Here is a 25,154-nt window from a genome sequence, read left to right as displayed (position 1 = left end):
AACAGCTTAAAAATTCACTGATTATTGCAAAAACTTTCATCGTGCCTTTCACGGGGTAACTTTTCTATTGCTCCGATAAAGTAGCTACCACCAATCATCACCCCATTTGCAAAAAAAAGAGATATAAATGAGGAAGATAGGTGCTTTTTACCATCAGTGACAGATACAAAAAATAAAAACTGACTTTCTAGACTTCATTTAGGGACATATTGAAAGAACGATGATTATTAACAATTTCTTTCCAGTATTTCTTGTAACTCCTCAGAATAGATGCTATAATCGGAAGAGGGGCTGATTAAGAAATATGGATGACTGGGGGCACCTGGGCGGCTCAGTGGATTGACTGTCCGACTCTTGATATCGGCTCAGGTCATGACCTTATGGTTTGTGGGCGCGAGTCCCGCATGGGGTTCCATGCTGAGCACGGAGCCTGCTTGAGATTCTCTCCCTGTCTCTCTCTGTCCTTTCCCCATTCGTATTCTCGCTCTCTCACTCTCAAAATAAATAAAGTTAAAAAAAAAAAAAAAAAAGCAATATGGATGACTGGGCCAGCAGCAGTGGGGTGCTAAAGCGGAGGTTCAGTTACCGCTCCATGAAATACTGCACAGTGTAATTTAGTCACCTTTCAAATTTAAGCTAGTCAGTATTACAGTATTTTGGATTCTAAGATCTTCATTTCTTCTGAGGTTCTGGAAAAATATCAGTATTTATGACCAAACTGACCTTTTCATACTCCACTCTTCCCAGTAGTGGGCAAAAAATCAATTAGCAAGATAGGTAGTAGGAACTCCAATTCACTGGGGACTCTCAGAGCCTCCACCATAGGAAGTGGTTTTCCAACCATCTCTTCTGGTGCCACAAATAAGGTTCACATTCTTCAGAAGGTGTTAGAGAGAGAAGTGGCTACAGAAATGCTGAACTTGCCTCAACTCAATCACCCTGAGGTGGATATTTTTTAGGATTCGGCTGATCAAAGACAGAGCTTACCCATACATAATGTGCTACAAAAACAAGGCTTTTGGCATCTAAACCTCCAGCACATCACAAACTTCCTGCTATTATCTAATATCCCCCCAACTCAGCCATCACGGTTTCCATGGTAACCGACAGAGAAATAGCAGCCTGCCAAATGGCTTTTGTGGTTCCTTTTCTGGCTTGTTTTTCAGTATAGAATTGAAGCTAGCTGGGAAAAGAACGAGACTAATCTTTACAGCAGGGACACGATGCATTTCGGAAAGTACAACTAGGTTTGGGACAAGGAGTGTAGACAAACTTTAATGAGCCCAGCTTGATAGAATAAAAAAAGGTTCTTGGTTTCTAAAAAATGTCTACTCAAGTATATTTGGTAAGCTTTCTGTCTTGAGATAGTATATCCTGATATTGTCTGGAAGACAGATATGGTGCCATCCACTCTGTCTTTAACTGAATTAACAAAAGAAGGGATGGGATGAATGGAACGGCAAGATCAAGCAAGTCTACCATGCCCCCAGGTACCTTGTTACCATTAAAGGAAATGTAAGTTACTCTGAAATCAAACTGAACGGGCAGGAGCTGCCTGACTTGGACTAGAGGACAGTGAAGAAGGATCTCTTGGGGGAGAGAAATGTCTGTCCTGGGGATGATGCATGCATGAAGCTGACTGAGCCAACTGTATGAATCAGAGAGGCCCTCATACTTAGGAAAACAAAGATCTCCTCACCATCTCGGCACAGGGAGAAATTGTGAGGAATGCAATGTGTAGAACTGGGGCAGCTTTCAGAAGAGCAGCAGCTACAGAGATCCGCCTAAAGTGCCAGACTGCACAACAAACAGCTGCTGCAGGGGTGGAGGAGACTGAATGTTTAAAAAAAAAAAAAAAGAAAAAGTGGCCCAAAACATATGCTTTTCTGTCTCAAACTGCATACTTGAATAAAGTACACCCAAACAGGTATTTAGATTCCCTTCTGATAGGTTAAAACGAACTGGATTTTGACAAGAGATGCCCTCCCACAACCTCTAACATTCCGAATGTCTTGTTGACAGACATGAAAATTACAACCTACAGTGGCATACTAAGTTAGGTTCCTAAGAGTTTCCTGACAGAAAGTCAGACTCCTACAAATTCTACACAGAAGACTAACGTAATTTATGCTTTTTAATTTATGCTTTTACCTTGAGTTGTATGAATCATGAGTCATGTTCTCAGAGCTCTCACTGGAGTTTAGAAAGAAAAGTAGACACAGATTTGCAATAACCACTTCCTTTCAATCCTTCAGAAAAGAGATCATTATAATAAGATAAAGATGATGCACCCTAAGGCTGTCAACTCAAAGAAAGGCTTCTGTGCACTTCTAGTTTAGCTAGATTTGTGGAGCCCTGAATTTTTTGAAATCTATGTTAAAAAACTTGAACAAGTCTTTCCAAAAGTTTAAACTTGGGTCTTGTTTACCCAAGAATTGAACTTACAGGTTCTGGGGGGGGAAAGCCATTTTTAAATAAACTGGGTTCAGTAATGCATGATTAAAATTCCCAATATATTGGGGCGCCTGGGTGGCGCAGTCGGTTAAGCGTCCGACTTCAGCCAGGTCACGATCTCGCGGTCCGTGAGTTCGAGCCCCGCGTCAGGCTCTGGGCTGATGGCTCGGAGCCTGGAGCCTGTTTCCGATTCTGTGTCTCCCTCTCTCTCTGCCCCTCCCCCGTTCATGCTCTGTCTCTCTCTGTCCCAAAAATAAATAAAAAATGTTGAAAAAAAAAAATTTAAAATTCCCAATATATTAACCTTCAATTTTCCCATTACAAAAAACTTTTTTTTAATGTTTTTATTTATTTTTGAAGGAGAGAGAGGTAGAACATAAGCAGGGGAGGAGCAGATAGAGAGGGAGACCCAGAATCCAAAGCAGGCTCCAGGCTCTGAGCTGTCAGCACAGAGCCCGATGCGGGGCTCGAACTCACGAACTGTGAGATCATGACCTGAGCCGAAGTCGGACGCTTAACTGACTGAGCCACCCAGGCACCCTTCAATTTTCCCATTAAAAAAAAATTTTTTTTAATATTTATTTATTTTGGACAGAGAGAGACAGAGCATGAGCAGGGGAGAGGCAAAGAGAGAGGGAGACAGAATCTGAAGCAGGTTCCAGGCTCTGAGCTGTCAGCACAGAGCCTGACGCGGGGCTCAAACTCAGACCGCGAGATCATGACCTGAGCTGAAGTTGGATGCTCAACCGACTGAGCCACCCAGGCGCCCCCCCAACCTTTTAAAAAAATTTTTTTTTAATATGTATTCAATTTTCCTATTTTAAACAAAAGCCAGAATTGAAAGGACATGCAATTACTTCAAAATTAATGATAATTACGATGACGCAGGAAGCCAAAACTGATTACAGTCAATAGTCTGAGGTGAGGCATTGACACCTTTATATTTCTTCCCAAATCTGTTTTCTCAGCCAACTTTAAGATCTCAGACGAATTTTCTTACTTATTAGGTCTATATTTTTATCAAATCTGCCATCATGAGTGTAGTGCAGATTCCCTTGCTACTAGCAGACAATTACAGGGACTTTACCACATCTTTAGTATTTCATGACCTGTGCTTTCACTACACTCCTCAAAATAAACTGTAAGACTTCAAAAGATAAACCTTCAGTATGGGCCATCTCCCTCAAATAGAGATCTTTATTCCAAATGGTTGCTTTCGACACAAGGCTGTGTGGTAGTTGTATTACCCATCTACTCGTTAACCTATAACATAAGTGAGGTTTATTACCAAGAAATAGCTCTTGATGGCCACGAATAATGTCTTTATATGCGAAAATGAAGACCTTCAGTTGCCTGGAGGGGAAATGGAATGGGAATATTCTGGGCACAAGAACACTGCTAATGCTTAATGACTGGAAACTGCTTCTACAGTAAAACTAATTATCCAGAAAGCATGCTTTGGGAATCCTTAAGCTTCAAATCTGTAAACAGGCCACAAGTGTTTTTAAGAAGGGGGTGGTGTGTATGTGTATGTGAATGTATGTGTGTAAAGAAACAGTGATTGCACAAGTAACTACCTGGCAACAAAGAAAATACCTGTACGGCTGCAAGTGAGGATTATCCCAAACATCGTGCTGGCTCTACCAGCGGACGTGCCACTCGGAGAGATGGAAGGGTGACTTCCATAGGAAGGCACAGCACCAGGAGGGAAAAGACGACTTCATCTTACTCAATTACTGCTACAGCCAGATCCCAGGACCAGGCTTGACAAAAAGTTGGTGTGGTTATGTCCGGCTTGAGAAGAGGATCTGAACTTAAAAATGAAACATGTGGTGTTCCTCTGCTATTCACATAACAGGAGCCTTACCAAGGGCAGGATGAATTATTCATGTAATTTATCTGACTGGGTTTTCACCGAGTAGAAGGCCGCATATAAAAGCATAACCATATCCAAAGAGAGTATGGCAAAGGTTGGGTCGTCTGCTTCTCAAGTGGTACTCCCCCTGGTACAGGAGAAGGCTAATCAATCACCAATGAAACTGGGAAGGCCAAACTGCTCAGAAGCAAGTTCACTCAATACATCACTGGCAATTGACAATCCCCTGCTAGCACAGACCAAAGAAACAAAGCAAAGAAAACCTAATCAAGGGAAATTATACCAACAAAAGCTGCCTAATGGCATAAATGCAAAATAACACAATATGCTTCAAAATACCATGCTTGGAAACCGAAATACATGTCAGGAAAGCAGCCCAGTCCATTAACTATGTTCTTAGAGGAAGCATATCTGATGAAGAACAGACATGAGCACTGGCAGGCTAATAATTATTTGGTCTGGATTAGGTCATATGCTAAACACAGCCTTATAAGCCTTTCCACACTGACTGGCTCTGGTTTACTGTTATAAACTAAATGACTGGGAACCTTGGTAAGAGAAAGACACAAAGATAATAAGATCATTTGGTAGAGGTTTGCTCTTTTCTTTGAGTTTCTACTACCTTTCTACCTATCTTAATCCTAGGATCTTATACTTTTTTGATTTAAGAAAGTCAAAACTCCTAGTGTCCCTGAAATATCCTGTAACATACGTAAAACCCAGGACGGAAAACTAAAGTTATTATGGTTAGTTACTGCTTCTCTCCCTGAATTTGGACAACCATCTCTGAGAATTTGGCTTGAACTTCCTCTTCTGAGAGAATTACAGGTTCATCTGTATTTCAGAAGATGGCTAAGAAGGCAATGAGGATGCTCACGATGTTCCCTTCCAGAAAGGTGGCAACACTGCCAAGAAGACTTACAATGAAGCCTTCCTCAGGGGTGTCTTCCTCATGCCTTCTTCCTTTCCAGTCTTGTACCTCCCAGCTCGAGTCTTCCCTTTATAAGCCCCTCGTTCACGGCACTTATCATAATTTCATTCATTTCAGTAATTAGTAACATCTGTCTATCCCCTGTATCCATGAGGACAGGAGCTATCTCTGTTCTTTCCACCAAAGGAAATGAGCCCCCGAAGCCTAGCACATGGCAAGCAATTTCTGTTGGATAAGTGAATGAATGAATAAATGGCCACTCTGGGAGACAAAAGGTAACCATGGGGTAGGCGATCAGTTGAACATGTTTCAACAACAAAACATGTACTCTTACCCTCTAAACCTGAAAACAGCAGCTTTTAAGAACTCTACTTTTTTCACAGAATATTAGAAGGCAGGAAGAACATGAAAAAAAAAAAAAAAAAAGAGGATACTCACTGGTGGGGGCTTCCTTCTCATCTCAAAAGTGCGTGTGGCACCAAAACTCAGCGAAGCAATGATGGGACATCTCCCTAGCGACGGTTCATCGTCACTATGCCAGTCGACACTGTCTTTCTCATTTCGGTAAAGGTTGCAGAGCAAGGAGTTGAAGGTGTGGCCAGTGTTCTTTTCAATCTGGTCCTTCAGTGTGAGCAGCACAGGATGCCACTGCAATCATCAGGCCAAGAGAAGGGGCAGCCACATGTAAAACAGAAAGTGCAAAGTCAGTCTTAAATCAACAGGGCCATGGAATAAGCAAAACACATTTGGAATGCAATAACCAATGGCAAGAGGAATAGTTTAATTCCCTCCCATTATTTCTATTTTTTTTAAATTTTTTTTATTTTTGGGACAGAGAGAGACAGAGCATGAACGGGGGAGGGGCAGAGAGAGAGGGAGACACAGAATCGGAAACAGGCTCCAGGCTCCGAGCCATCAGCCCAGAGCCTGACGCGGGGCTCGAACTCACGGACCGCGAGATCGTGACCTGGCTGAAGTCGGACGCTTAACCGACTGCGCCACCCAGGCGCCCCCATTATTTCTATTTTGAAGCAAATTGACCTCTATCATTTTATTAAGGTACTAAAATTTGGTACAGCACTATCATGAGGACCAAGCCTTTCTACCCATCTCAACTGTTCTGTGTTAAATACATGACCCCACAAAGAAGCAAGTGTCATTATATTCAGGGCAGTCACCTCAGTGAGTCATTAAGAAGGAGAGTGGAATAGTCTGGGCTCTGCTGCCGTGGCTGATGGGTTGCCAGGTAGTTGGCAGATACAGACTGAAGTCTGAGGAATCAAACAACTTTTCTGCTGGGTGGCTCTCTGTTCATTCGATTTCTATTTTATCGTGAATGACAGAATTGCTTTTTAAAAAGGTATTTAATAATTTCCAGAGTGGCTACCTTCCTAAAAATAGAACCTAGAAGGAAAAAACATTGTACAGAATGGAATCATGACGTGGCCTTGATAAATACATGGGCTGTGAACTACATACAGTTTAAACAGATTCCACAGCCCTGTCTCCTGAGCACCCAGTTCTCGTATGTAGTTTATATTTGGAACACAGTCTTGCCACATATACTACAGGAAGCTATGACCCCTGACCTTATGCTGTACTTGGGGAGTTACAATCAGCATGGCTGTATTAGTTGTTAGAATTCTGTCCTTTCTCCAAGAAACCCCAAATGCATTACAGAGCTTCCTTTATGACAGTGGTTCTCACACCACTATCAAAAGTGATTGAGGACCCCCAAAGAACCTGTTTATATGGGCTGGAGCTATGATGTTTATCATGTTAAAAATTAAAACTAAAAAAATAAACTATTGGTTAATTCATTAAAAAAAAAAACAAACCCATTATATGTTAATACAAATATTATCTTATGAAAAATAACTGTATCTTCCAATATAAAAAAAATGGCAGGAAAAGTGGCACTGTTTTGCATATATCTTTAATGTTTGTTTCAAGAGAGTTGATTCTCCTATCTGCTTCTGCATTCAATCTGTTACAATCTGTTGTTTTTGTTGAAGTATATGAAAAAAATTGGCTTCACACGGATACGTAGTTAGAAAATGGAGGAGTCTTTTCCAGCCTTTCCAAATAACTGTGGATATTCTTTGATATTACACCAAAACTCAACAAGTACTGATTTCTTAAAGGTTAGTTACAGTGTGGAATCTGAAACCATATCAATAAACTTCTCATATTCTCTTACATTTAAATCCACTGGGCCAGACTGCACTTTGAATGAGTCTTTTAATCTTGCATGATTCTGTAATATCAAGTATTGGTCATGTGGAAAATATTGATCCAATGAGTAATGCAGATCTCCTGCTGACACATTTCATTATACGATATAAAAAATCATATCCATTAATATTACCAATGATCTCATCAGAAAAGTCTAAGTAATAGGAAGAGGTCAGGCTCAAAGTGACAGATATGACTTTTTCCAAATTAGTAATTTTGCTTGGAAACTCAACTTTTATAAGTAACAAATCATATCTACTGTTCCCCTTGAAGTGACAGTCACTTCATTCATTTACGTCTGCCAAATACTCAAGTCTGAATAACTACAGTTTGTCTGTTAGTTGTTCTTCCAAATAAATGTGGTCCATGATAAAAGCAGATAGTTCAGCTATAGCTTAAACAATCACACAAGTGTTCTTCCTTGACAACCATTATACTTGGCTTTGTAGCAGGAGTGCTTTATGCATACCTTCCATTTCATCAAACTATTAGAGATGAACTCAAATATTGAGACTTAATAAAAGTAGTAATGTTTACTGCTTTGAGGAACATTCTTAAATAAAATCAGCTTTTTTTTTTTTCTTAAACTGGAAGTGCATGGTGGGGAAGAATACTGTGATTACTCATAATAGTCTGGCAACAACACCCTGATTCATGCTAAGATACCAACAGTTCTATCCACCATTACTTCTGTATCGTCAATGCAAATTCGACACAGTGAAAGTGTCACATATCATATAGTTTTAGTATTATTACAGAGATAGTTTTGACTTGTAGACTCCCCAAAAGGATTTAGTGGACCCTTCCAGGTATCCACAGAGTCTACTTTAAAAAATCCCTTCAAAGTCATGTTCAATGTACTGCAGTGAAGGAATACACGTTCAGCAAGGCAAGCATAATATTCTAAGTATATCCCATGGCTACTGTCAGGTAAAACTGCCAAGGAATCACTCAGCTTTGCTGTGATGTAGAAATTGTGGTAAACTGGGGTTCCTTATTATGGATATGAACATTACATTCTAAGCAGAGGATTTTTTAAAATAAACAATGACAACAACAAACCAAACTCACATCAGTAAAACATAAATGTTATTAAACTAACCTATGTTCAAGAGAATAAATGTCAAAGTGAAATTCCATAATAATGTTAGCAAGCTGTATTTCCTATTTGTTTTATGGCTATTATCTTCACGGAGATAAAGATCAGATGCTAGAATTATATACCTAGCAAGAAAAACCAGAAATAAAAGAGGAAGATAGCTTTTCTGCAATGTGACTGGGAAACTAATTAGCACTTCCCTGACTTGCTTAGGGACTGAGCACTGTGATAACTCCAAGTTTGCATTATGTTTCTAAGTGGGTATATATTTTTACTGGCTATTTTTGGTGGCGAAGTAAGGAGAAAAAAGGGGATAATGAACTAGAGGATTAATTTAGACTCTCCAACCAATACTCTATATACAGATCCCTCAGAACTGAATGTCTAAATTAAAATTCAGCATCATCTCACCGTTCAGTGAAGGCATTCTATCCTTAAAAGACATTTGAGGAAAAGAGTATGAGAAAATATGAATCACAGAAGTAAAAGGACCTATTCAGTGGATTTCAAAGTGTTTTGCACAGTCCTAGGTACCACAGAGGTGTCTCTCTGGGATTATGGGAGGACAGAAGAAGGGTCAAGCTGGGGGGACCCCAGCCAGTCAAGGCACTCCTTGGTTTTCACACATCGGCTTCATATAAGATTTAGGTCAAAAAAGACTAAAGGAAGTTTAATAACCTCTGACTGAATTTGCCTCTGTGCTTTGGGTTATTAAGCTTGAGGTAATAATAATTTTTAAAGTTAAAATTAAGCAAGAACCCCCAACACACACATATACCCTTAAAAAAATCTATGAAAGAGGCATCTCTTTTGATTTTGTTCAAGATGGGATATAAACAAACTAAATCTGTTAGCAGTAAATACAAAGTTATAAGCCAGCCAAATTCAAATTAAAGAATTCTAATTTGACAACCTTAACATCTAACAAAAAAGCTTGCTTCAATAAATTAGGGTATGTACACGTAGATTATGGAATATTATGTAGCTATTAAATACGATGTAAAAGACTATTCAATGATATATGTTAAGGATATAGTTAAATGAAATGCAGTATACCTAATTGTTATTTTTATAGAAAAACTCTATATATTTACCTAAAAAAAAAAAAAGACTGGAGCCAAACATTAGGTGGAAGAATTATCCAAAATTTTAATATTCTTCATGCTTATCTATAGTTTCTAAATTTCCAATAATAAATTCATATTACATACATTGTAAGAAAAAGACTGTCATTAAAAAATTCTCTTGAAGGATTGTCAAAAAGTCCTCAAAGCGTAAACAGCCATTCTATCAGGATATCTCATGTGCCTTATGTTTATTCTAAAGCAGTGGTTCTCAGCCAAGGGTAATTCTGCCCCCCCTCTCCGCCCGCCCCCAGCAGATGCCTGGCAATGTATGGAGTCATTTCTGTTGTCACAACTGGGTGAAGAGTGCTTCTGGCATCCACTGGGTACAAGTCCTGGATACTGCTAAACATCCCGCGACGTACAGGACAGCCCAACAACAAAGAATTACCCAGCCCAAAATGTCAGTAACACCAAGGTTGAGAAATCCTGTTTTAAAAGATGAGCTAAAATGATGACAAAGAACTTCTTCCCCAGAGCCTGTTTAATCCTCAACTTCTCTGCTATGGCTGTTGACAAGAAGGTAAATTAATTCTGACAGAAACGTGGCCAGCCATCTGTTGGATTGATCTCATTTCGTTCTCTTCATGTTTCCAAATCAACCTCAGATATAAAGGGTCTCAGCCTTTCCCTGGGTCACATTCTAAATGCAGCCCTACAAACAAAAGCATGCAGCTATCTCCTTATGTGAAAAAGCCATGTCCCCACTCCCATCCCCATCAATATTCTGTCCCTGAACATGTTAGTAAAGTGGTAGTTTATTACAACAAATTACTAGAAGCTCTAAAATGTGTCATATTTCTATGTATCCCAAAGCCATTAAGCAAAACTCCATTTTCTTCAAAGTCTCTTTCAATAAAGCATAAAATTATTTGCCAAAGGGCAAGATTCCAGGAACTAAACAGGGAGCTATTTCTTGGACCTTAACTTTATCCTTTGGACAAGCTTCATTTATATACTAGAATCTCTTTGTCTACTGTCATGGAAACTTTTAAAAACAAAAGATGTGAAATAAGAAATAAGCCAAAGCAACGATAAGATGTAAGTCTAAGAACTACAGCCACAGAATGAGTACAAAGTCAACAAGAAAAATACCAGATTTTTTCACAAATGGCAAAAGAGCCTGAGAAATGGAAGGAGATGTTCTGACCTCACTGGCCAGTCATAAGAACTTGGCTCCACAGCAAACGTGTACAAGGGTGTACACAGAAGGCTATGGCCAGAAAAGCTGGGGGAAGGGAGGGATGTGAAGAAATGGTTCCTCTTCCTGAAATCCTTGAGTCTGGTTCCAGTTTATTCTAGTTCCAATTTTTTTCTCATCCTCAGAGTTTATCTCTAGATCAAAAAGCACATCAAGAGTGACAAGCACAAAGACTCAGTGTTTGAACCCAGAGGATTTTTTAAACTAGGAACCATCATGCAACTCTGCAAGCTATTTTATAGTACTGTTATTTTATAGTACTCTACACTTATAGTACACAGTCTATAAAACCATACCAACAACATTCCAACATACGTGAGCATTTGGTTCCATAGTGATTCTTGAATAAGTGTAAGGAAGTTCTCCATACCATGCTGTAAGTCTTGGTTGCTTGTAAGTTACATCTGAGAAAGAAAATACAGGGCCTTTGAAATGGTTTAACGCTATTTAAGGTGTACCTACTGAGCACCATGCAATGTGCAAGAAGCTATGAGAAATACAAAGGCAGATAAAGATGGGCTCTGACCCACGGTTCCACCTTGAGGACATGGGATTTCAGGAGAAGAATGGGTAAGAGCTCAAAGAAAGAAGACAAGAGAAGGTATGTTGGCAGAAACCGTATTGGCAAAGCTCTGAGAGTACGTGTGACTCCTTTGCATCAGTGATGACATAAACAAGGGTGGAGTCACACTTCAGAAAGGTTCAGATTCGAGAAGGTCTAAAAAGCAGGATATGGAGTCTGAACCCTCATAGGCAGGAATCTGTGGCACCAACATCCGTATAAGAAACAAGATAAACTTTTCATCCATGTGCCACCTTTTGATTTTGATGAAGAAAAAAGTGCTCTGACCAACCATAGTATGTAGCTGATTGTAGTCAGAAGTTTTTGATATTCAATATATTTAGTAGGGGGTTATCCACAATCTACTATTTTTTCCCACAATTGATATCAGCTGCTACAATAAGAACAATAATTATAAAGGCAGCTAACATTCACTGAAGGCTTACTGTGTATGCACCAGCCATTCTACTAAGCACTTATCATGCATTACCTCCCTTAATTATCACAACATAGGTATTATCATTAGTCCATTTTACAGACCAGAAAACCAAGAATTGGAAAACTATGTAACTGTAATTTGCCTAAAATTAACAATTACTTTGAATGACAAAGCCAGCAATCAAAGCCAAGTCTGCCACTGCTGTGGAATCTCTGGGAGTAAGGAGAAAAAGCAGACTCCTATTCTGACTTCCAAGTCCCACAAATGAAGCCAGTATACTCTGCCTCTTTCTTTACAGAAAATCTGAATTCACACAATGTGCCCGACAGGAAATTTTACGCTAGGGCATAGACGCCCTCCACTGGACACCTCTGGTCCAGCAGCTGTGCTGCTTGTGGCTGACCACGGAGGAGCAGGCTCCGAGTCCTGTCATCTTTACAAGTTCAGGAGAGTACAAATGCTGAAATGGAAAGACACTGGACTCTTCTACTGAAACTAAAATGAGGATAAAAAGCTGGCAATAAGGATCATACAAGAACATATGCCGAACAGATTTGGAAAAAAGAAAGCTCTGGAGGTTTCTATGAAGAAAGAGGTAAGCTGTCACTGTTTGAAGTAATAATGGTAGCAAACAAACTCAAAAAGATAGAAGTGTGTCAAGCACAGGTCAGCCAAACCACATATGCTCTGGTTCCTTGAACTCCCACCTCCTGGCTCCTGCCCTGTTCTCTGACCTCTGGGCCTTCCACCTGCTCTTTCATCTGCCTGGAACACTCTTCCCTGTCCCTTCTGGCTGGCAAATCCCTACTCTTCTGTTTAATTAAGACTGGCCGCGGTGAAAGAAGCAACGGTGTCTCTAGAGAGACCAGGTGGCAATAAGCGCCATCTCAGACATGTGCTTACCCTCTCTGACGCCGGTCCTCTGTTTCCAGGGAACAACCTCACAAAGTTGTTCCAATACCCAGTCGGCTTCTTTTAGGTCAACAAAGCCAGGATACAAACACACCCTTGATGAAGAAAGAACCATTATTAACTAAAGAACACAGAAAAGATGGGCTAGTCTCTAACCATTAGTGAAGTCAGTTAATTTGGATGCTTCCTTTCATGGGTAGATGAACTCATCTTGCCATACCTCCCATGGCAAGCAGGACATGATGTTCCAGATGTGAAACAAACTTTCACGTTAAGACAAGTAAGAGGCAATAAAGGAAAAAGAATGCATGAGGGCTTTTACGGACACGCTTCAAATACTGCTCCCCTACCACTTGCTGTGAAACTTTGGGTAAATTACTTAACTTCTAAGAACGCTGGTTTTTCCTACCTGTAACACAAAAATGATATCCCCCTCACAGGCTCACTGTGAAAAGTAAACTAACAAAATGCCTGGCCCTGTGTTATTCTAACAATTGGCTGTCTTCTGAGACTATGCCAGTTGTAGGGAAAACGATCATTTATGACTGTATCAAAATAAACACTTCCAAATGAGGGTTCTTTCTGTCACTGAATATACACTTATTTCATTAATGCCAAGTCAGCTCAAAATCATTTTGGGTATCCTTCTTTGTTCTGAAAGCCCTTGGAACATTCTGTCAAACTTCACTCTTTGAAGGTGACTTTGATTTTTTCAGAGCCAAAACGCACCTGAAGCCATACCTGTTTAACAATGAGATGCGACCAAAATAATGCAACTGGTTTTCTTGTGTGACTGTTAAACTTGCCTTAAAAGAGATTCTGAAGCTCTTTCTAAGCAATTCACTTAGATATGCAAGTTCTGATATATTTATTTTAAATGGCCATTTAAAATAAATTATTTTATAGTGACTTAGCAAACTCATGCATTAAGGGGATGCTTCCAAAATTTTCATTTTAATAATGATTAATGCCTACTATACCCTAAATTGCACATGCTTTAACTTTATTGACATCTACCTTAATGTAGATTAAGGTATTAACTTACTCATGTAGATTAAAGATTAACATAATGTAACACATATGAAAATATATGTAGTAATATGATTAATGCGATAATAAATGAAGTGATATATATAATGTAATATAATAGGAATAAAATGGAGCATTCAAAGAACAGAAGTAGAGGCTAGGTCACCTGTAATTTTAAGTTACTATGTGGTACTAGGAAAAAGTACTTAATCTCCCTGGGTCTCATTTTCTCACCTGAAAAATTGCAGAATAGTTACTACACCTGACAGAGAGGCTATGAAAATGTTTTGGAATCAGAAATGTTATATAAAAAGAGATATTACCAAAGTCTCACTCCCCAAGATTTTCAGAGGCAGAAGTTACCTATCTCAAGTAAGGGAGTAGAACATTTTAAGAGACTATTAACTGAAAAATAATTATGAACTTTCCAGGGAGGATTCACTTACCTAGATACGCCTGTGGGTGACACGCTGATATCATACACACCTTCTCTGCTACATAAATCAAGAAAACAGACTCATTGGGATCAGGCAAAATAATACACTCCACCCAGTGGAAGGGCTGTGCTTTGCAGTTCCCAAACTCCTGATCACCAGAATGATTTCACAACGAGGGTGCACTATGAGGGAGCCCTAACCCCACCTTCTTCCACGAGCGAGACAAAGAGTGAGATGGTGGCAGACCACTGATGTCACCGGGAATTGAATCCTGATGGAATCAGGCCATGGAGACAAAAACTGAGATAAAATAAATTCTGATTCTACCCCTCTGTATGTCATCCACAATTGAGGCTGCTATGGTCCAGAAATCTATCACACGAAGGGGTACCAAACAGCATATCCCTTTGGAGACCCTGGGATAGGTGCATTTAACAGGAAGCAAGTCCATCTCAGGGCTATGAGCTGCTGTTGCTTTCAGATACATGTCTAATGAGGTTCCTGCCTGATTAAAAAGGTTCCCCACCAACTTTTCAAGGGTCCCATGATGTGGCTCCACTTCCTGACAGCTCCCACCCACTCGTGATCCTCCCATTGCTATTTGGAATCTCCTGAATACACTACCGTATTTCTAATCCTGCTTTTCTACAAGCTGGAATACCCCCTCGCCCTCCTCCGTCATCTGGCACCCGCAATCCAACCCACCCGAGCTTTGGTCCCACAGAAAATTCTAATTCATCCTTCAAAATCTCAGCTCAGTCTCACCTCCTGTAGCGCTTTCCTGACCATTAATCCACCCAAATAATGTTAACCATCTCATTCTCCATGCTACCAGTAGACCTTACTATAAGTCTACTGTTTCAAAATATACACTACTGCAATTTACCTTATTACATGTCTATTTCATTCACAAGACTGTGGGCTACTGACGGGCAAGCAATGGGTTACCGTTGTTTCCCAGTGCCTAGAACATAGTAGATGGGCAGTAAGAAGCTCAGAATTTAACCAAATGTGCAAAAGTACAAAACTGTTCCAGATGTGCAAGGTGGTGAGGTCCACAGTGAGAAAACAGACACCCAGACTGCATAGGTTCCTATGCCAGAATAACGGTGTCAGATCCTCCCAGACAGGGGTAAGTTACAGAAAATAATATAAAGGGACAGTGTTCACATCACCCTCTGCCATGCGAGCCAGAAGTTCATGATCTGTGAGCTGGGCTCTCAGGCAGATTGTGCAAGGCCCTCTGAGCCAAAATGTAGGCAGAGTTATTGTCACATACATTTATTATGTCTCTAAATGAGCGGCCTATAGTTTCCCATAGTGTGAACACAATGTTTCAGCATGATGTATTTTGGGCCACATTAAGAAACTGGCTCAGTTCAAATGTGGGTGACATTTCTGGTTATCAAATAAAAATCTAACATAGCTAACTTTACATAACTAGAATTAACAAATGCTGGGATCAAACAGGAAGTTTTGTCATTTTGCTATGACCTGAATATTCACAACTGCCCATTTTTTCAGCCTGCATGTCCCACATGTACCTCGTAATAGGTTTCATGGTTTTGTTTCTTCTCTTTATCACCAATGAAGGCAATGTCACACTGGTACTTACAAACAATCGAAGACTGTTAGAGCTACCACACTCTGCCTTAAGTGACTATGTGGTCCAAATCCTAATATCATAGACAAGGAAACTAAAGTCCTGAGAAATGGCCTTAACTTACCTAAGGACTCGTTACGTAGCTAACTAGTGGTAAGGCCACAACTTTGATACCCTCTTTCAAAGTATGATGACCTCGTGTTAGTTTCACATTTTTCTAAGCTATACAAGTCGACCTGCAAATAGCCAAACAGACTAACAGACTGTTCATGAGCAATAACATGCAAACGCTAATTTGTTAAAATAAAAGGATGCATGGGGCGCCTGGATGGCTCAGTCGGTTAAGCGTCCGACTTTGGCTCAGGTCACAATCTCGCAGTCTGTGAGTTTGAGTCCCACGCCGGGCTCCGTGCTGACCGCTCAGAGCCTGGAACCTGCTTTGGATTCTGTGTCTCCCTCTCTCTCTGTCCCTTCCCCACTCACACTGTCTCTCTTCCTCAAAAATAAGTAAACATTAAAAAAATACATAAATAAATAAATAAATAAATAAATAAATAAATAAATAAATAAAAGGATGCTTTCTACTGGCAATTTATGTACATCAGATGGAAACTGAAAAGCAGGAAAAGAGAAGTCAAAGCATCTTTCGTTAATTTTGGAAAAGAATGTTTTATATGCTGATCAGTATAAGAGGAATTATAAATCAAAGAGGTTATTTTATATACAGATCAATTTAAGAATTTAAACTGCTCTGGAACAAGTAAACATTTAAAGCCCTCTAGATTTCTAACAGCTTTCATAAGCATTGCTAGTCGAACAGTACCTAACTAAAGTCTTCTCAAATATCCAGGTTTTAATGACTAGGAAAAAAACGTCCCTGTCTTTTTTTTCTTTTTTTAAGTAGGCTCCACACCCAGCGTGGAGCCCAACATGGGGCTTGAACTCACGAACCTGAGATCAAGACCTGAGCTGAGATCAAGAGGTGGACACTCAACCAACGGAACCATCCAGTGCCCCCACTCTGTCTCTACCTAGGAGATGTTTTCACTTACTGTCTGCAGATATCTTAGTGAAACAGGGTCAAGAAACCTACACAAGTCAGAGATCAACGTACAGGCATCTTATGGCATTTTCCACACCATTAGCAAATTGTGAAAGGTTTCCCAAAAGACCAAGTTTAAAGATGTCTAAGATACAAATACCCCAGCCTAAAATTAAGACAGTAATTGGGCCATTAGCTTCCTTCCAGCTGGAAAAAAACTGGGTGAGTTATCTGGGCTCTCCATTTTACTGCGGGCAAAAAATACAGAATGGCAGCAATTACTTACTCAATCACTCGTGGCTCTGGGGCTCTGCGTACTACCTGCAAGGAACAGGCAGATTTTACTTCTGGAATGATCCCTAATCCTCAGAAAGGCTTACCTGCAGGATTATCATATCCTCTCATTACTGGTAAAAATAAATCAAGTTTAAAACTATCCTTTTTTATTCCAAGCTCTTACTATGCCACTAGAGACCCGTGTCTGCTTTTCTTAGAACTACTTCACAGTTACTAGTGGGGCAAGAAAAAATAATAAAAGTAGAATCAATCCATTTTCCAAGCACCCAGTAATTCTGGAAAAATCTTTCCAGGAGATTTTTTTTTTTTAATGTTTATTTATTTTTGAGAGAGAGAGAGCGACATGGCATAAGTGGAGGAGGGGCAGAGAGAGAGGGAGACACAGAATCTCAAGCAGGCTCCAGGCTCTGAGCTGTCAGCACACAGCCCAACATGGGGCTCGAACTTATGAGCTGTGAGATCATGACCTGAGCTGAAGTCGGACGCTCAACTGACTGAGCCACCAGGCGGCTCAGGATATTTTTAAAAATAGAAGATACATGAAGAAATAAGTCTTAATCATTATTTTTACAAGCACTACTAAAGCAAAATGCCTGATTTTTAATAACATGTTCCCATGCTATTAAAAAACAGTGAATCTTCACTATTTCCTACAACTTTTCCCCCATGGGGAAAAAAAGCTAAAAAATCAGGCATTGTAGTAGTTGAAAATTTCAATCCAATTCCAGAGGCACCTGCTACACTAGTACTAAAGACAGCAAGGGTTTAGGACTGTTAGAACTCAGATAACCAGGGCGCATGGGTGGCTCGGTTCAGTTGAGCGTCTGACTTCAGCCAAGGTCACGATTTCACAGTTGGTAGGTTTGAGTCCCCTGCCGGGCTTTGCACTGACTATGCAGAGCCTGCTTAGGATTCTGTCTCCCTCTCTCTCTCTGCTTATTCCTTGCTCATGCATACGCATTCATTCTCTCTCTCTCTCTCTCAAAAATAAACATTAAAAAAAAGGGGGGGGGCCCCTCGGTGGTTCAGTTGGTTAAGCATCTGATTCTGGATTTTGGCTCAGGTCATGATCTCCCAGTTCGTGGGATCAAGCCCCACAGAGCCTGCTTGGGGTTCTCTCCCTCTCTCCCTGCTCACTCTCTCTCTCAAAATAAACAAACATTTAAAAAAAAGTACTCCGATGACCAATGTAAGCACTAGTCATGGTATAACCTCCTTGCCCCCAAAATGGGAACTTTATACAGCCATGAATTGGGAGCAGACTATAAAGAAATCTTCAGATACACTAAGGAGCTGATAGTCCACATTTCATTATTATTATTATATGCCTTGCATGCTCCTTGTATTAGCGAATGTATTCAGTCACTATTTGAGGATCTACTGTGTGACTACAGCTTTTACAAACAAACCTCTTAGTGTTGTGAGAGAAAAAGAATTTACCTCCTGGGGTTCTCTGAATACGAGCTGTCTATCCAAAAGATGATGCTCCTTGTTTGTCCAGGTCTGACCAGGCCTCTGGTGGAGATGGCTCTTAGCAGTGGTAGCTAAAGTAAGGCAAGAACAGACTCAAACCAGACTCCAAAATGTGTGCTCTACTGAGCAAGAGTCAAGAGAGTCTACTTGAAAATAATCTATATTACATCTAGAAATTAGTTAGTAAAGTCTGTCGAAGACCCCAAAACACACACTGTAAGGTTTGAGAGCAGGCACTAAATATGAGGAATACTAAATATCAACCCTCAATAAAAGATCGCCATCAAGAAAATCAAAGTACCAGCTACGTTTTAAATAATTCCTTAACATCAACTGAAATGCAGGTGCATTCACACAAGGTCCCCACAGGTTCTTGCCTGGCTGAGTAGTGGCCTGGCTCTTAGCAGGGCCAGCCCAGGCTCCCTGCACTCGGGCTCGCCGTCTTTTGTCTTCCATGTTGACCAAAAAGGCTTCTGCTCTCAGCTTTCAGAACATTTCATTCCTGATTCAAACCACCCAATGGTATCTGTTTAAAAAAAAAAAGGAAAGTGCTTTTAGTTAGGATTATGAGAGCATAGACTACCTAAGGGAGTAATTATAATCCTTGCAAGCTCAATAGCAATCAGAGATTCTACATCAAAACCACTTTTTTGGCATTTTTGCCAATGAAATTTTAGCTCATAGCCCACATACAGGAGCACAGGTACAAAAAGACAAAAACGGGGAGATTCACAGCACATGTTCTGAATCTATGATCCATTTCTTTACTGATCTAAGAAGGCTTCACATCTCAAGTTCTCAAATGTTACCAGCTCATCTTATGGCTTATTTAGCCCACCAATTTCCAGACCTTCCCAGATCTTCCGAGCTGAGATGGGCCCAGGAATCTGTACATTTAACAAATTTCCCCAGGTGGGTAAGGGCGTGTAGCTCCTTCTCATTTAATAGGTGGGGAGACGACGGAGACTGCCATCTGCCCAAAAAGAGTTCATGGTAGAGTCAAATACTAACCCTCCACTACTACCAGATGTGTAGAGGAAGTTTGTATTTTCTCTCAACCGAGACCATAAAAGCTCTTAACAGGACCATTGCTCTGTTCACAGGGGAGTAATATTATGTGCCAGGGGACAGCTGTTGAAAATAACAGATGTCGGAGCCTCATCCTAGACCCAATGATTTTGTGGCGTCCCAGAAACTGTTTAACTAACCCCACCTTCCACCCTGGGATTCTTTACCCCATACAAAGCTTGAGAACCCTGCAGAAGACAAACAAACAAACAAACAAAAACAAAACACGAGGGCTCTGGCGCCAGCCTGGCTCGCTCTGAACCTAAATCTATGAGTTCCCAGCTGCATGACCTGTGTCAGATGACTTCACCTTTCCGCGCCTGTTTCTTCCTCTATTAAGAGGGGAACCAATACCTCTCTCACCGCTGAAAAAGGCTGGTCCTCAAGAAGAGTGCGCAACTTTCCCTATTATTAGGCTCTTCTCTTCCAGGAGCCCCGGGATGCGGTCCCAGAGGTAGGCCGGGAAGGGTCCTCGGGGACGGTCCCCACACCCCCAGGCACCGAGCGGGGGGCCGGGTCGCCAAAGCAGCAGCGGAGCCGGGCGCGCAGGTACAAACCTGCTCAGTCCCGAGGCGAACCCCGCCGTCCCGGAGCCGCTCCGCCGCCTGCGCTTGGGGAACCTTAAGGGTGCAGCACCGACTCCCAACAGCTCGCAACCAGGGGCCGCGGCGTCAAGCATTTCCTCTTGACGTCGCGCGCCGCCGCCGCCGCTTCCGGCGCCATCCGCCAGAGTTCGGGCAGCTCCGCGATCCCTGCGCAGGGAGGGCCGGGTCGCTAAAGGCGCCGGTGGGCGGGCCGGGATTGGACGGGAGCAGATTGAAGGTGGTGTGGAGCCCGGTGAGGAGTGGGGCGTGGCGAGGGTGGGAAAGAAGGCGTGTTTGCCAGGCCCAGGTCCCGCTGGACATAGTCCCCCCTTCACCCTCCCCCCCCCCCCCCCCCCCGGCCTCCGAAAGCCAAACTGCAGAAGTCTAAGCTCCAGCATCCTTGGTCTATACGGAGTGACAGTGTACCTGCGGGGCTGGTGGAAGGGCGACGGGGTTGGGAAACCAGGTAGTGACGTGCTAAGTAGAAGGATTTGAATTCTACCCTGAAAGCTCTGGAGAATGTAACATGCACTTCCTTTGTGCCCCCATTGCAGCCTGTGCACACTTCCATCAATAACACAACGAGGCATGGGACCACACCTTCTCCGTGGCTCTCCACTGCTAACCAAATTTTGCTTGAGTGAACAGACCTCAGTTTCAGTCCAGACGACACCATTTACTAGATGTATAATCTAGGGCGAATTCTGCATTTCTTTATGAAATTGGCATAGCTCTTGTTGAGAGGGCTAAATGTGGTAATGCATTTAAAGAATTTAGCAGGATGCTTGAAACACAATAGAAATTCAATTGATACTAAGAGTGTCTTCTCTTCACCCCATCTGAGTTTTTAAGAAGCATCTTTAAACTGGCCATGTTAAACCATGTGTCTTACACTGTGAAAATAGCAAACGTAGCACCGAACTGACTGTTTTGTGTGGCTTATTCTCTAAGACCTACCAAATAGTAGTCACTGTGGAAGTCTTTGAAATAAGACTTGTATTATATACTGCTTACCTAGAGAGGTTTAGTGTACCCCACCAATCTAATCTTCACAGCACCCATCATTCTTTGTTATACTTTGTGACAATGAAGGAAAATGATTTATCCTAGAACTGAAAGGAGAGAAAAGTGGTAAGGCCAGACTATAATTTTTACCTTTTTTTTTTTTTTTGGTCCCCATCAACTAGTAATTTGTCAGTGTCTGTTTCTGGTTCAGGAACCTTGGCTGTGTCTTCTAAAGAATGCCATTCTTTCTTTTCAATGATTATGGTTTTGGAACAGGAACAAAGAAGTTTGGATTGAGGACTCCCTAAAAGTGATTAACACATCTTCAGCCTCCAAGTAGAACATTTCTCAAAAATCAATCTATGGCCTGCTTGCTTCCAAAATAACCGCATTTTTAACAATCACCTGCATTTTTACCAAGTGCTCAAGGTGATTCGAATGCAGAGAAAGTTTAGAAACCTTTAGGATGCATGTCAGTTGACAAATCATTCCCGTTTGTCTGACACTAAGAGGTCTTCCAGGAGATAGGACTTTAAGTGCTAAAGGCAGGACGGTACCGGGCAACTGAGATGGCTGGTTACCCTAGATACGTGAGATTTTATAGCATTAGAAAGATGTTCTTTTGAGTCTTACTCCCTGGGTTTCCCCCATTTCTATTTGCAGTATTTGTGTTTCCATCAGGGGGTGGTGGTGGAGACCGTGAGAGAGGGAATGAAAGCGAGGTGCGATGCCAGTTATCAGCCCACTCATTCTCAGCTCCAAACCCATCCTCCAGAACCCTGCCTGCAATCCTGGAACATTTCTCCCTTGCAGTTTGGTCTGACGTTAAGCGTCAACAGTAGAGGGTGCTGGAGGGACATTAGAGGAGGAAGTGGTTCTTCCTGATTCCAGAGTGCTCCTCCCAGATGGCTGGGCAATGCAGAACAGCCAACGGTGTTTGGCATCTTTGTGGGCTGGACTGGAATGTTAGTGGCATTTACAGCCTTGTTAAGTTCCCCTTGTGAAGTTAAGGCATCGATTGGGAAGGAATGGGATCCCCAAATCTGAAATAGTGACATCTACTTGGACTGACATTCTTGAACACCCAAGTCACCCTGAACCTCCCTGGGCAGGGGCAGTAGCTTGCTCTCCTGTGTCTGAGGAGACTAGTCGTCCTTTGCTTGAAAACCCTGTGAAACGCTCACCTGGAGCAGATAAATTGAAAAATGCATTGAAACCTGCATTGAAAAATGCAGCCTAGATCTGAACTTCCTAACAGGTGGGGGTGCATCCACAGTTGTGCCTTCCTTGGTGGTTGTGTGTGTTGTGTGTTGTGTGCACGCACACCTGCCTGGACCTAGATGTGGTAGTGGCTGTTCCCTATATCTACTGTTTTCTGTATTCTTATTATTTTCCTTTCCCCTTGTAGGTGATGCCCTATAATGATTATTTTTTCCCCTGAATTATACTGTATAGTTTCTGTCTCCCATTCGATTCCTAACTGTTACAGTGTGGTTGTGATATCAGGGGTTGGGAGCAATAGCGGGCAAGTGGCTGGCTCCAGAGTTGGTCTCGAACTGTAAGTAATCATTTTGGCTCTGATTTGGTCTCCCTTGCTCTTCCTGGCCCTTTACTCTTGTGCCACTCTTGTTTCCCTTCACCTGAGACAGCCTTCCCAAAATTGCAGATCGGTTGTGCCGATCTGGTCGCCTTGCCTCTACTCTGAAACGAGCATTTCAGAGTATGGTTGGAAGGCCATCTGCATCAGAGTTGCTAGGGGATGCTTGTTAAAAATGGAGATAAAAGGGGCACCCGGGTGGCTCAGTTGGTTGAGCATCTGACTTCAGCTCAGGTCATGATCTCACAGTTCATGAGTTCGAGCCCCACATCAGGTTCTATGCTGACAGCTCAGAGCCTGGAGCCTGCTTCGGATTCTGTGTCTCCCTCTCTCTCTGCTCCCCCCCCTACTTGCGCTGTCTCTCTCTCGAAAATAAACATTTAAAAAAAATTTTAAGTGAAGATTCCAGGCTGCCTATCAAGATTGTGGGTTAGGTCTGGGGCAGGGCCTAGCACCTTGCATATTTAACAGTGCCTTGTTTCATTTTCCAAGAACCTGCCAGAGCTCAGCCTTTCCTAACTGCCTGCTTTCTGCAGGTGACCACTTTTCACTCAACAGATACCTCATCCCTTGGATGGCAAAACTGATAGATGCTTTAAGTGCTGGTAGCTCTTACCAGAATGATTCTGAGCGAGCTACACACTGCACCTATTTTCAGTCGCTGATTTTCACACCAGACTCTTGCCAAACATTGCCTGTTTAGATCATATGCTGCTCGTGGAGTGCCTGCTGAGAATTCCGGAGAAAATCCAATCCAAGGAAAATAACGGCACATCATGCTAATAGCTCTCAGCGAAGGTACTGTGTAGAGAAATTCCCGGCCCGTGTCTCACTGCCAGAGGCTTAGCGGTTCCCAGCTGGAGGGAGGAAGGTGGGGCAGGACCTGCCAACTGCAGCGTGGTGGCTTGGAGGCTTTCAAGTCTCCACCAACTCTAAACAATGTTGAGGAAGACAGGATGCTTCCCCAGACTCTACACAGGAATTGCTCCCATTTGACGCCCAGCACAAGAGCAGATGCTGCTCGAGATAAAATCTTCCAGTAAGCCATAGTGTATGCTGTGAGGAACAATTAAAGAACAATATAATTGGAGGGGAAATTGTGGAGAGCGGACAAAAATCCGGGACAGGAGAGGTCACTAGAGGTTACAGTCATCAGTGAGGGCTTTAAGGCAAATAGGGAGTTATGTCAGAAGTTTTGTTTGTTTGGGGCGCCTGGGTGGCTCAGTTGGTTAAGCGTCTGACTTCGACTCAGGCCATGATCTCACAGTTCATGAGTTTGAGTCCTGTCGGGCTCTGTGCTGACAGCTTGGAGCCTGGAGCCTGCTTCGGATTCTCCCTGTCTCTCTGCCCCTCCCCCACTTGCACTCTGTGTGTGTCTCTCTCAAAAATAAATATTAAAAAAAATGTTTTTAACAAAAAATGTTTTGTTTGTTTTTTAGTTTATTTACTGATTTTTGAGAGACAGAGTGTGAGTGGGGGAGAGACAGAGAGAGAGAGGGAGAAAGAGAATCCTAAGCAGACTCCGTTCTGTAAGTGCACAGCCTGATGTGGGGCTCAATCTCAGGAACCTTGAGATCATGACATGCGCTGAACTCAAGAGCCGGATGCTTAACCAACTGAGCCACCCAGGCGCCCCATGTCAGTCTCACACAGTATGGAGCATTCCGTGGCTGAAAGATAGTGATAGTCCTATTAATCCTAAAAAGAGTAGTGGATTTTCTTTCTAAAAAGAAATCATTTTACACATCTGATTTCTAAGTAATAGCATATAATATTAACACTTCCTGAGGGCATGTCAAGGGATACTGTAGTTATATGCATACACTGATCCAATTTTCTAACTATTAGTCTCATTGACAAAGGAAAAAACTGAACCATATGCTACCTGAGGCCACGATGCCACTTCTCTGCAAATACATGGCAGAAGGAAAGCCAAATTAGGAAAGACAGGACTATTCCTGGAATGATATATGGAGCCATTTCCTGGGGCCTAATAGCTGGGTTCTTTTAGAGACTTTAAAAGTGAAGGACTGGTAGCAGTGTAATCCATCAGACCCTAGATATTGAATTTTCTTGATGACTTTATCTAGATGGTTTAGCAGATTCTCCTTTAGCGTCACGGAGTTCTCCGAGCCATGTGAACCACATTATTTCAAGTGTATGAACTGTGATGTCAGGTAAGTCTT

At 41.9% G+C, this 25,154-nt stretch overlaps 2 protein-coding genes and 1 long non-coding RNA gene across 3 annotated transcripts in view; 1 reads left to right on the top strand and 2 right to left on the bottom strand.

Moving 5' to 3' along the window:
* The window catches only part of ACCSL (1-aminocyclopropane-1-carboxylate synthase homolog (inactive) like), a 157,015-nt gene extending 151,207 nt beyond the window's left edge, over positions 1-5,808 (bottom strand). Inside the window, exon 1 of the mRNA XM_058688714.1 lies at positions 5,700-5,808. The gene's annotated coding sequence lies outside the window, so the exon portion shown is untranslated. The remainder of the gene's footprint in view (positions 1-5,699) is intronic.
* The window catches only part of ALKBH3 (alkB homolog 3, alpha-ketoglutarate dependent dioxygenase), a 33,046-nt gene extending 12,576 nt beyond the window's left edge, over positions 1-20,470 (bottom strand). The window contains exons 1-8 of the mRNA XM_058688715.1: positions 20,340-20,470; positions 19,092-19,240; positions 18,682-18,785; positions 17,231-17,265; positions 14,309-14,356; positions 12,825-12,928; positions 11,236-11,324; positions 5,700-5,909 (exon numbers count right to left, since the gene is read on the bottom strand). Of these exons, the coding sequence (XP_058544698.1) occupies positions 5,700-5,909; positions 11,236-11,324; positions 12,825-12,928; positions 14,309-14,356; positions 17,231-17,265; positions 18,682-18,785; positions 19,092-19,170 (669 nt within the window). The 5' untranslated portion in view covers positions 19,171-19,240; positions 20,340-20,470. The remainder of the gene's footprint in view (positions 1-5,699; positions 5,910-11,235; positions 11,325-12,824; positions 12,929-14,308; positions 14,357-17,230; positions 17,266-18,681; positions 18,786-19,091; positions 19,241-20,339) is intronic.
* A 26-nt stretch (positions 20,471-20,496) lies between these two features.
* Positions 20,497-24,377, top strand: LOC131487741 (uncharacterized). Its single transcript, XR_009249933.1, has 2 exons — positions 20,497-20,619; positions 23,505-24,377. It is a non-coding gene; the product is annotated as an uncharacterized LOC131487741 (long non-coding RNA).
* The last annotated feature ends 777 nt before the right edge of the window (positions 24,378-25,154 follow it).

The sequence above is a fragment of the Neofelis nebulosa genome, chromosome 10 (genome assembly GCF_028018385.1).
Source record: "Neofelis nebulosa isolate mNeoNeb1 chromosome 10, mNeoNeb1.pri, whole genome shotgun sequence".
Classification (NCBI taxonomy): Eukaryota; Metazoa; Chordata; class Mammalia; order Carnivora; family Felidae; genus Neofelis; species Neofelis nebulosa.
The sequence above is the reverse complement of the archived record's forward strand: the minus strand, read 5'-3'. Positions and strand labels throughout refer to the sequence as shown.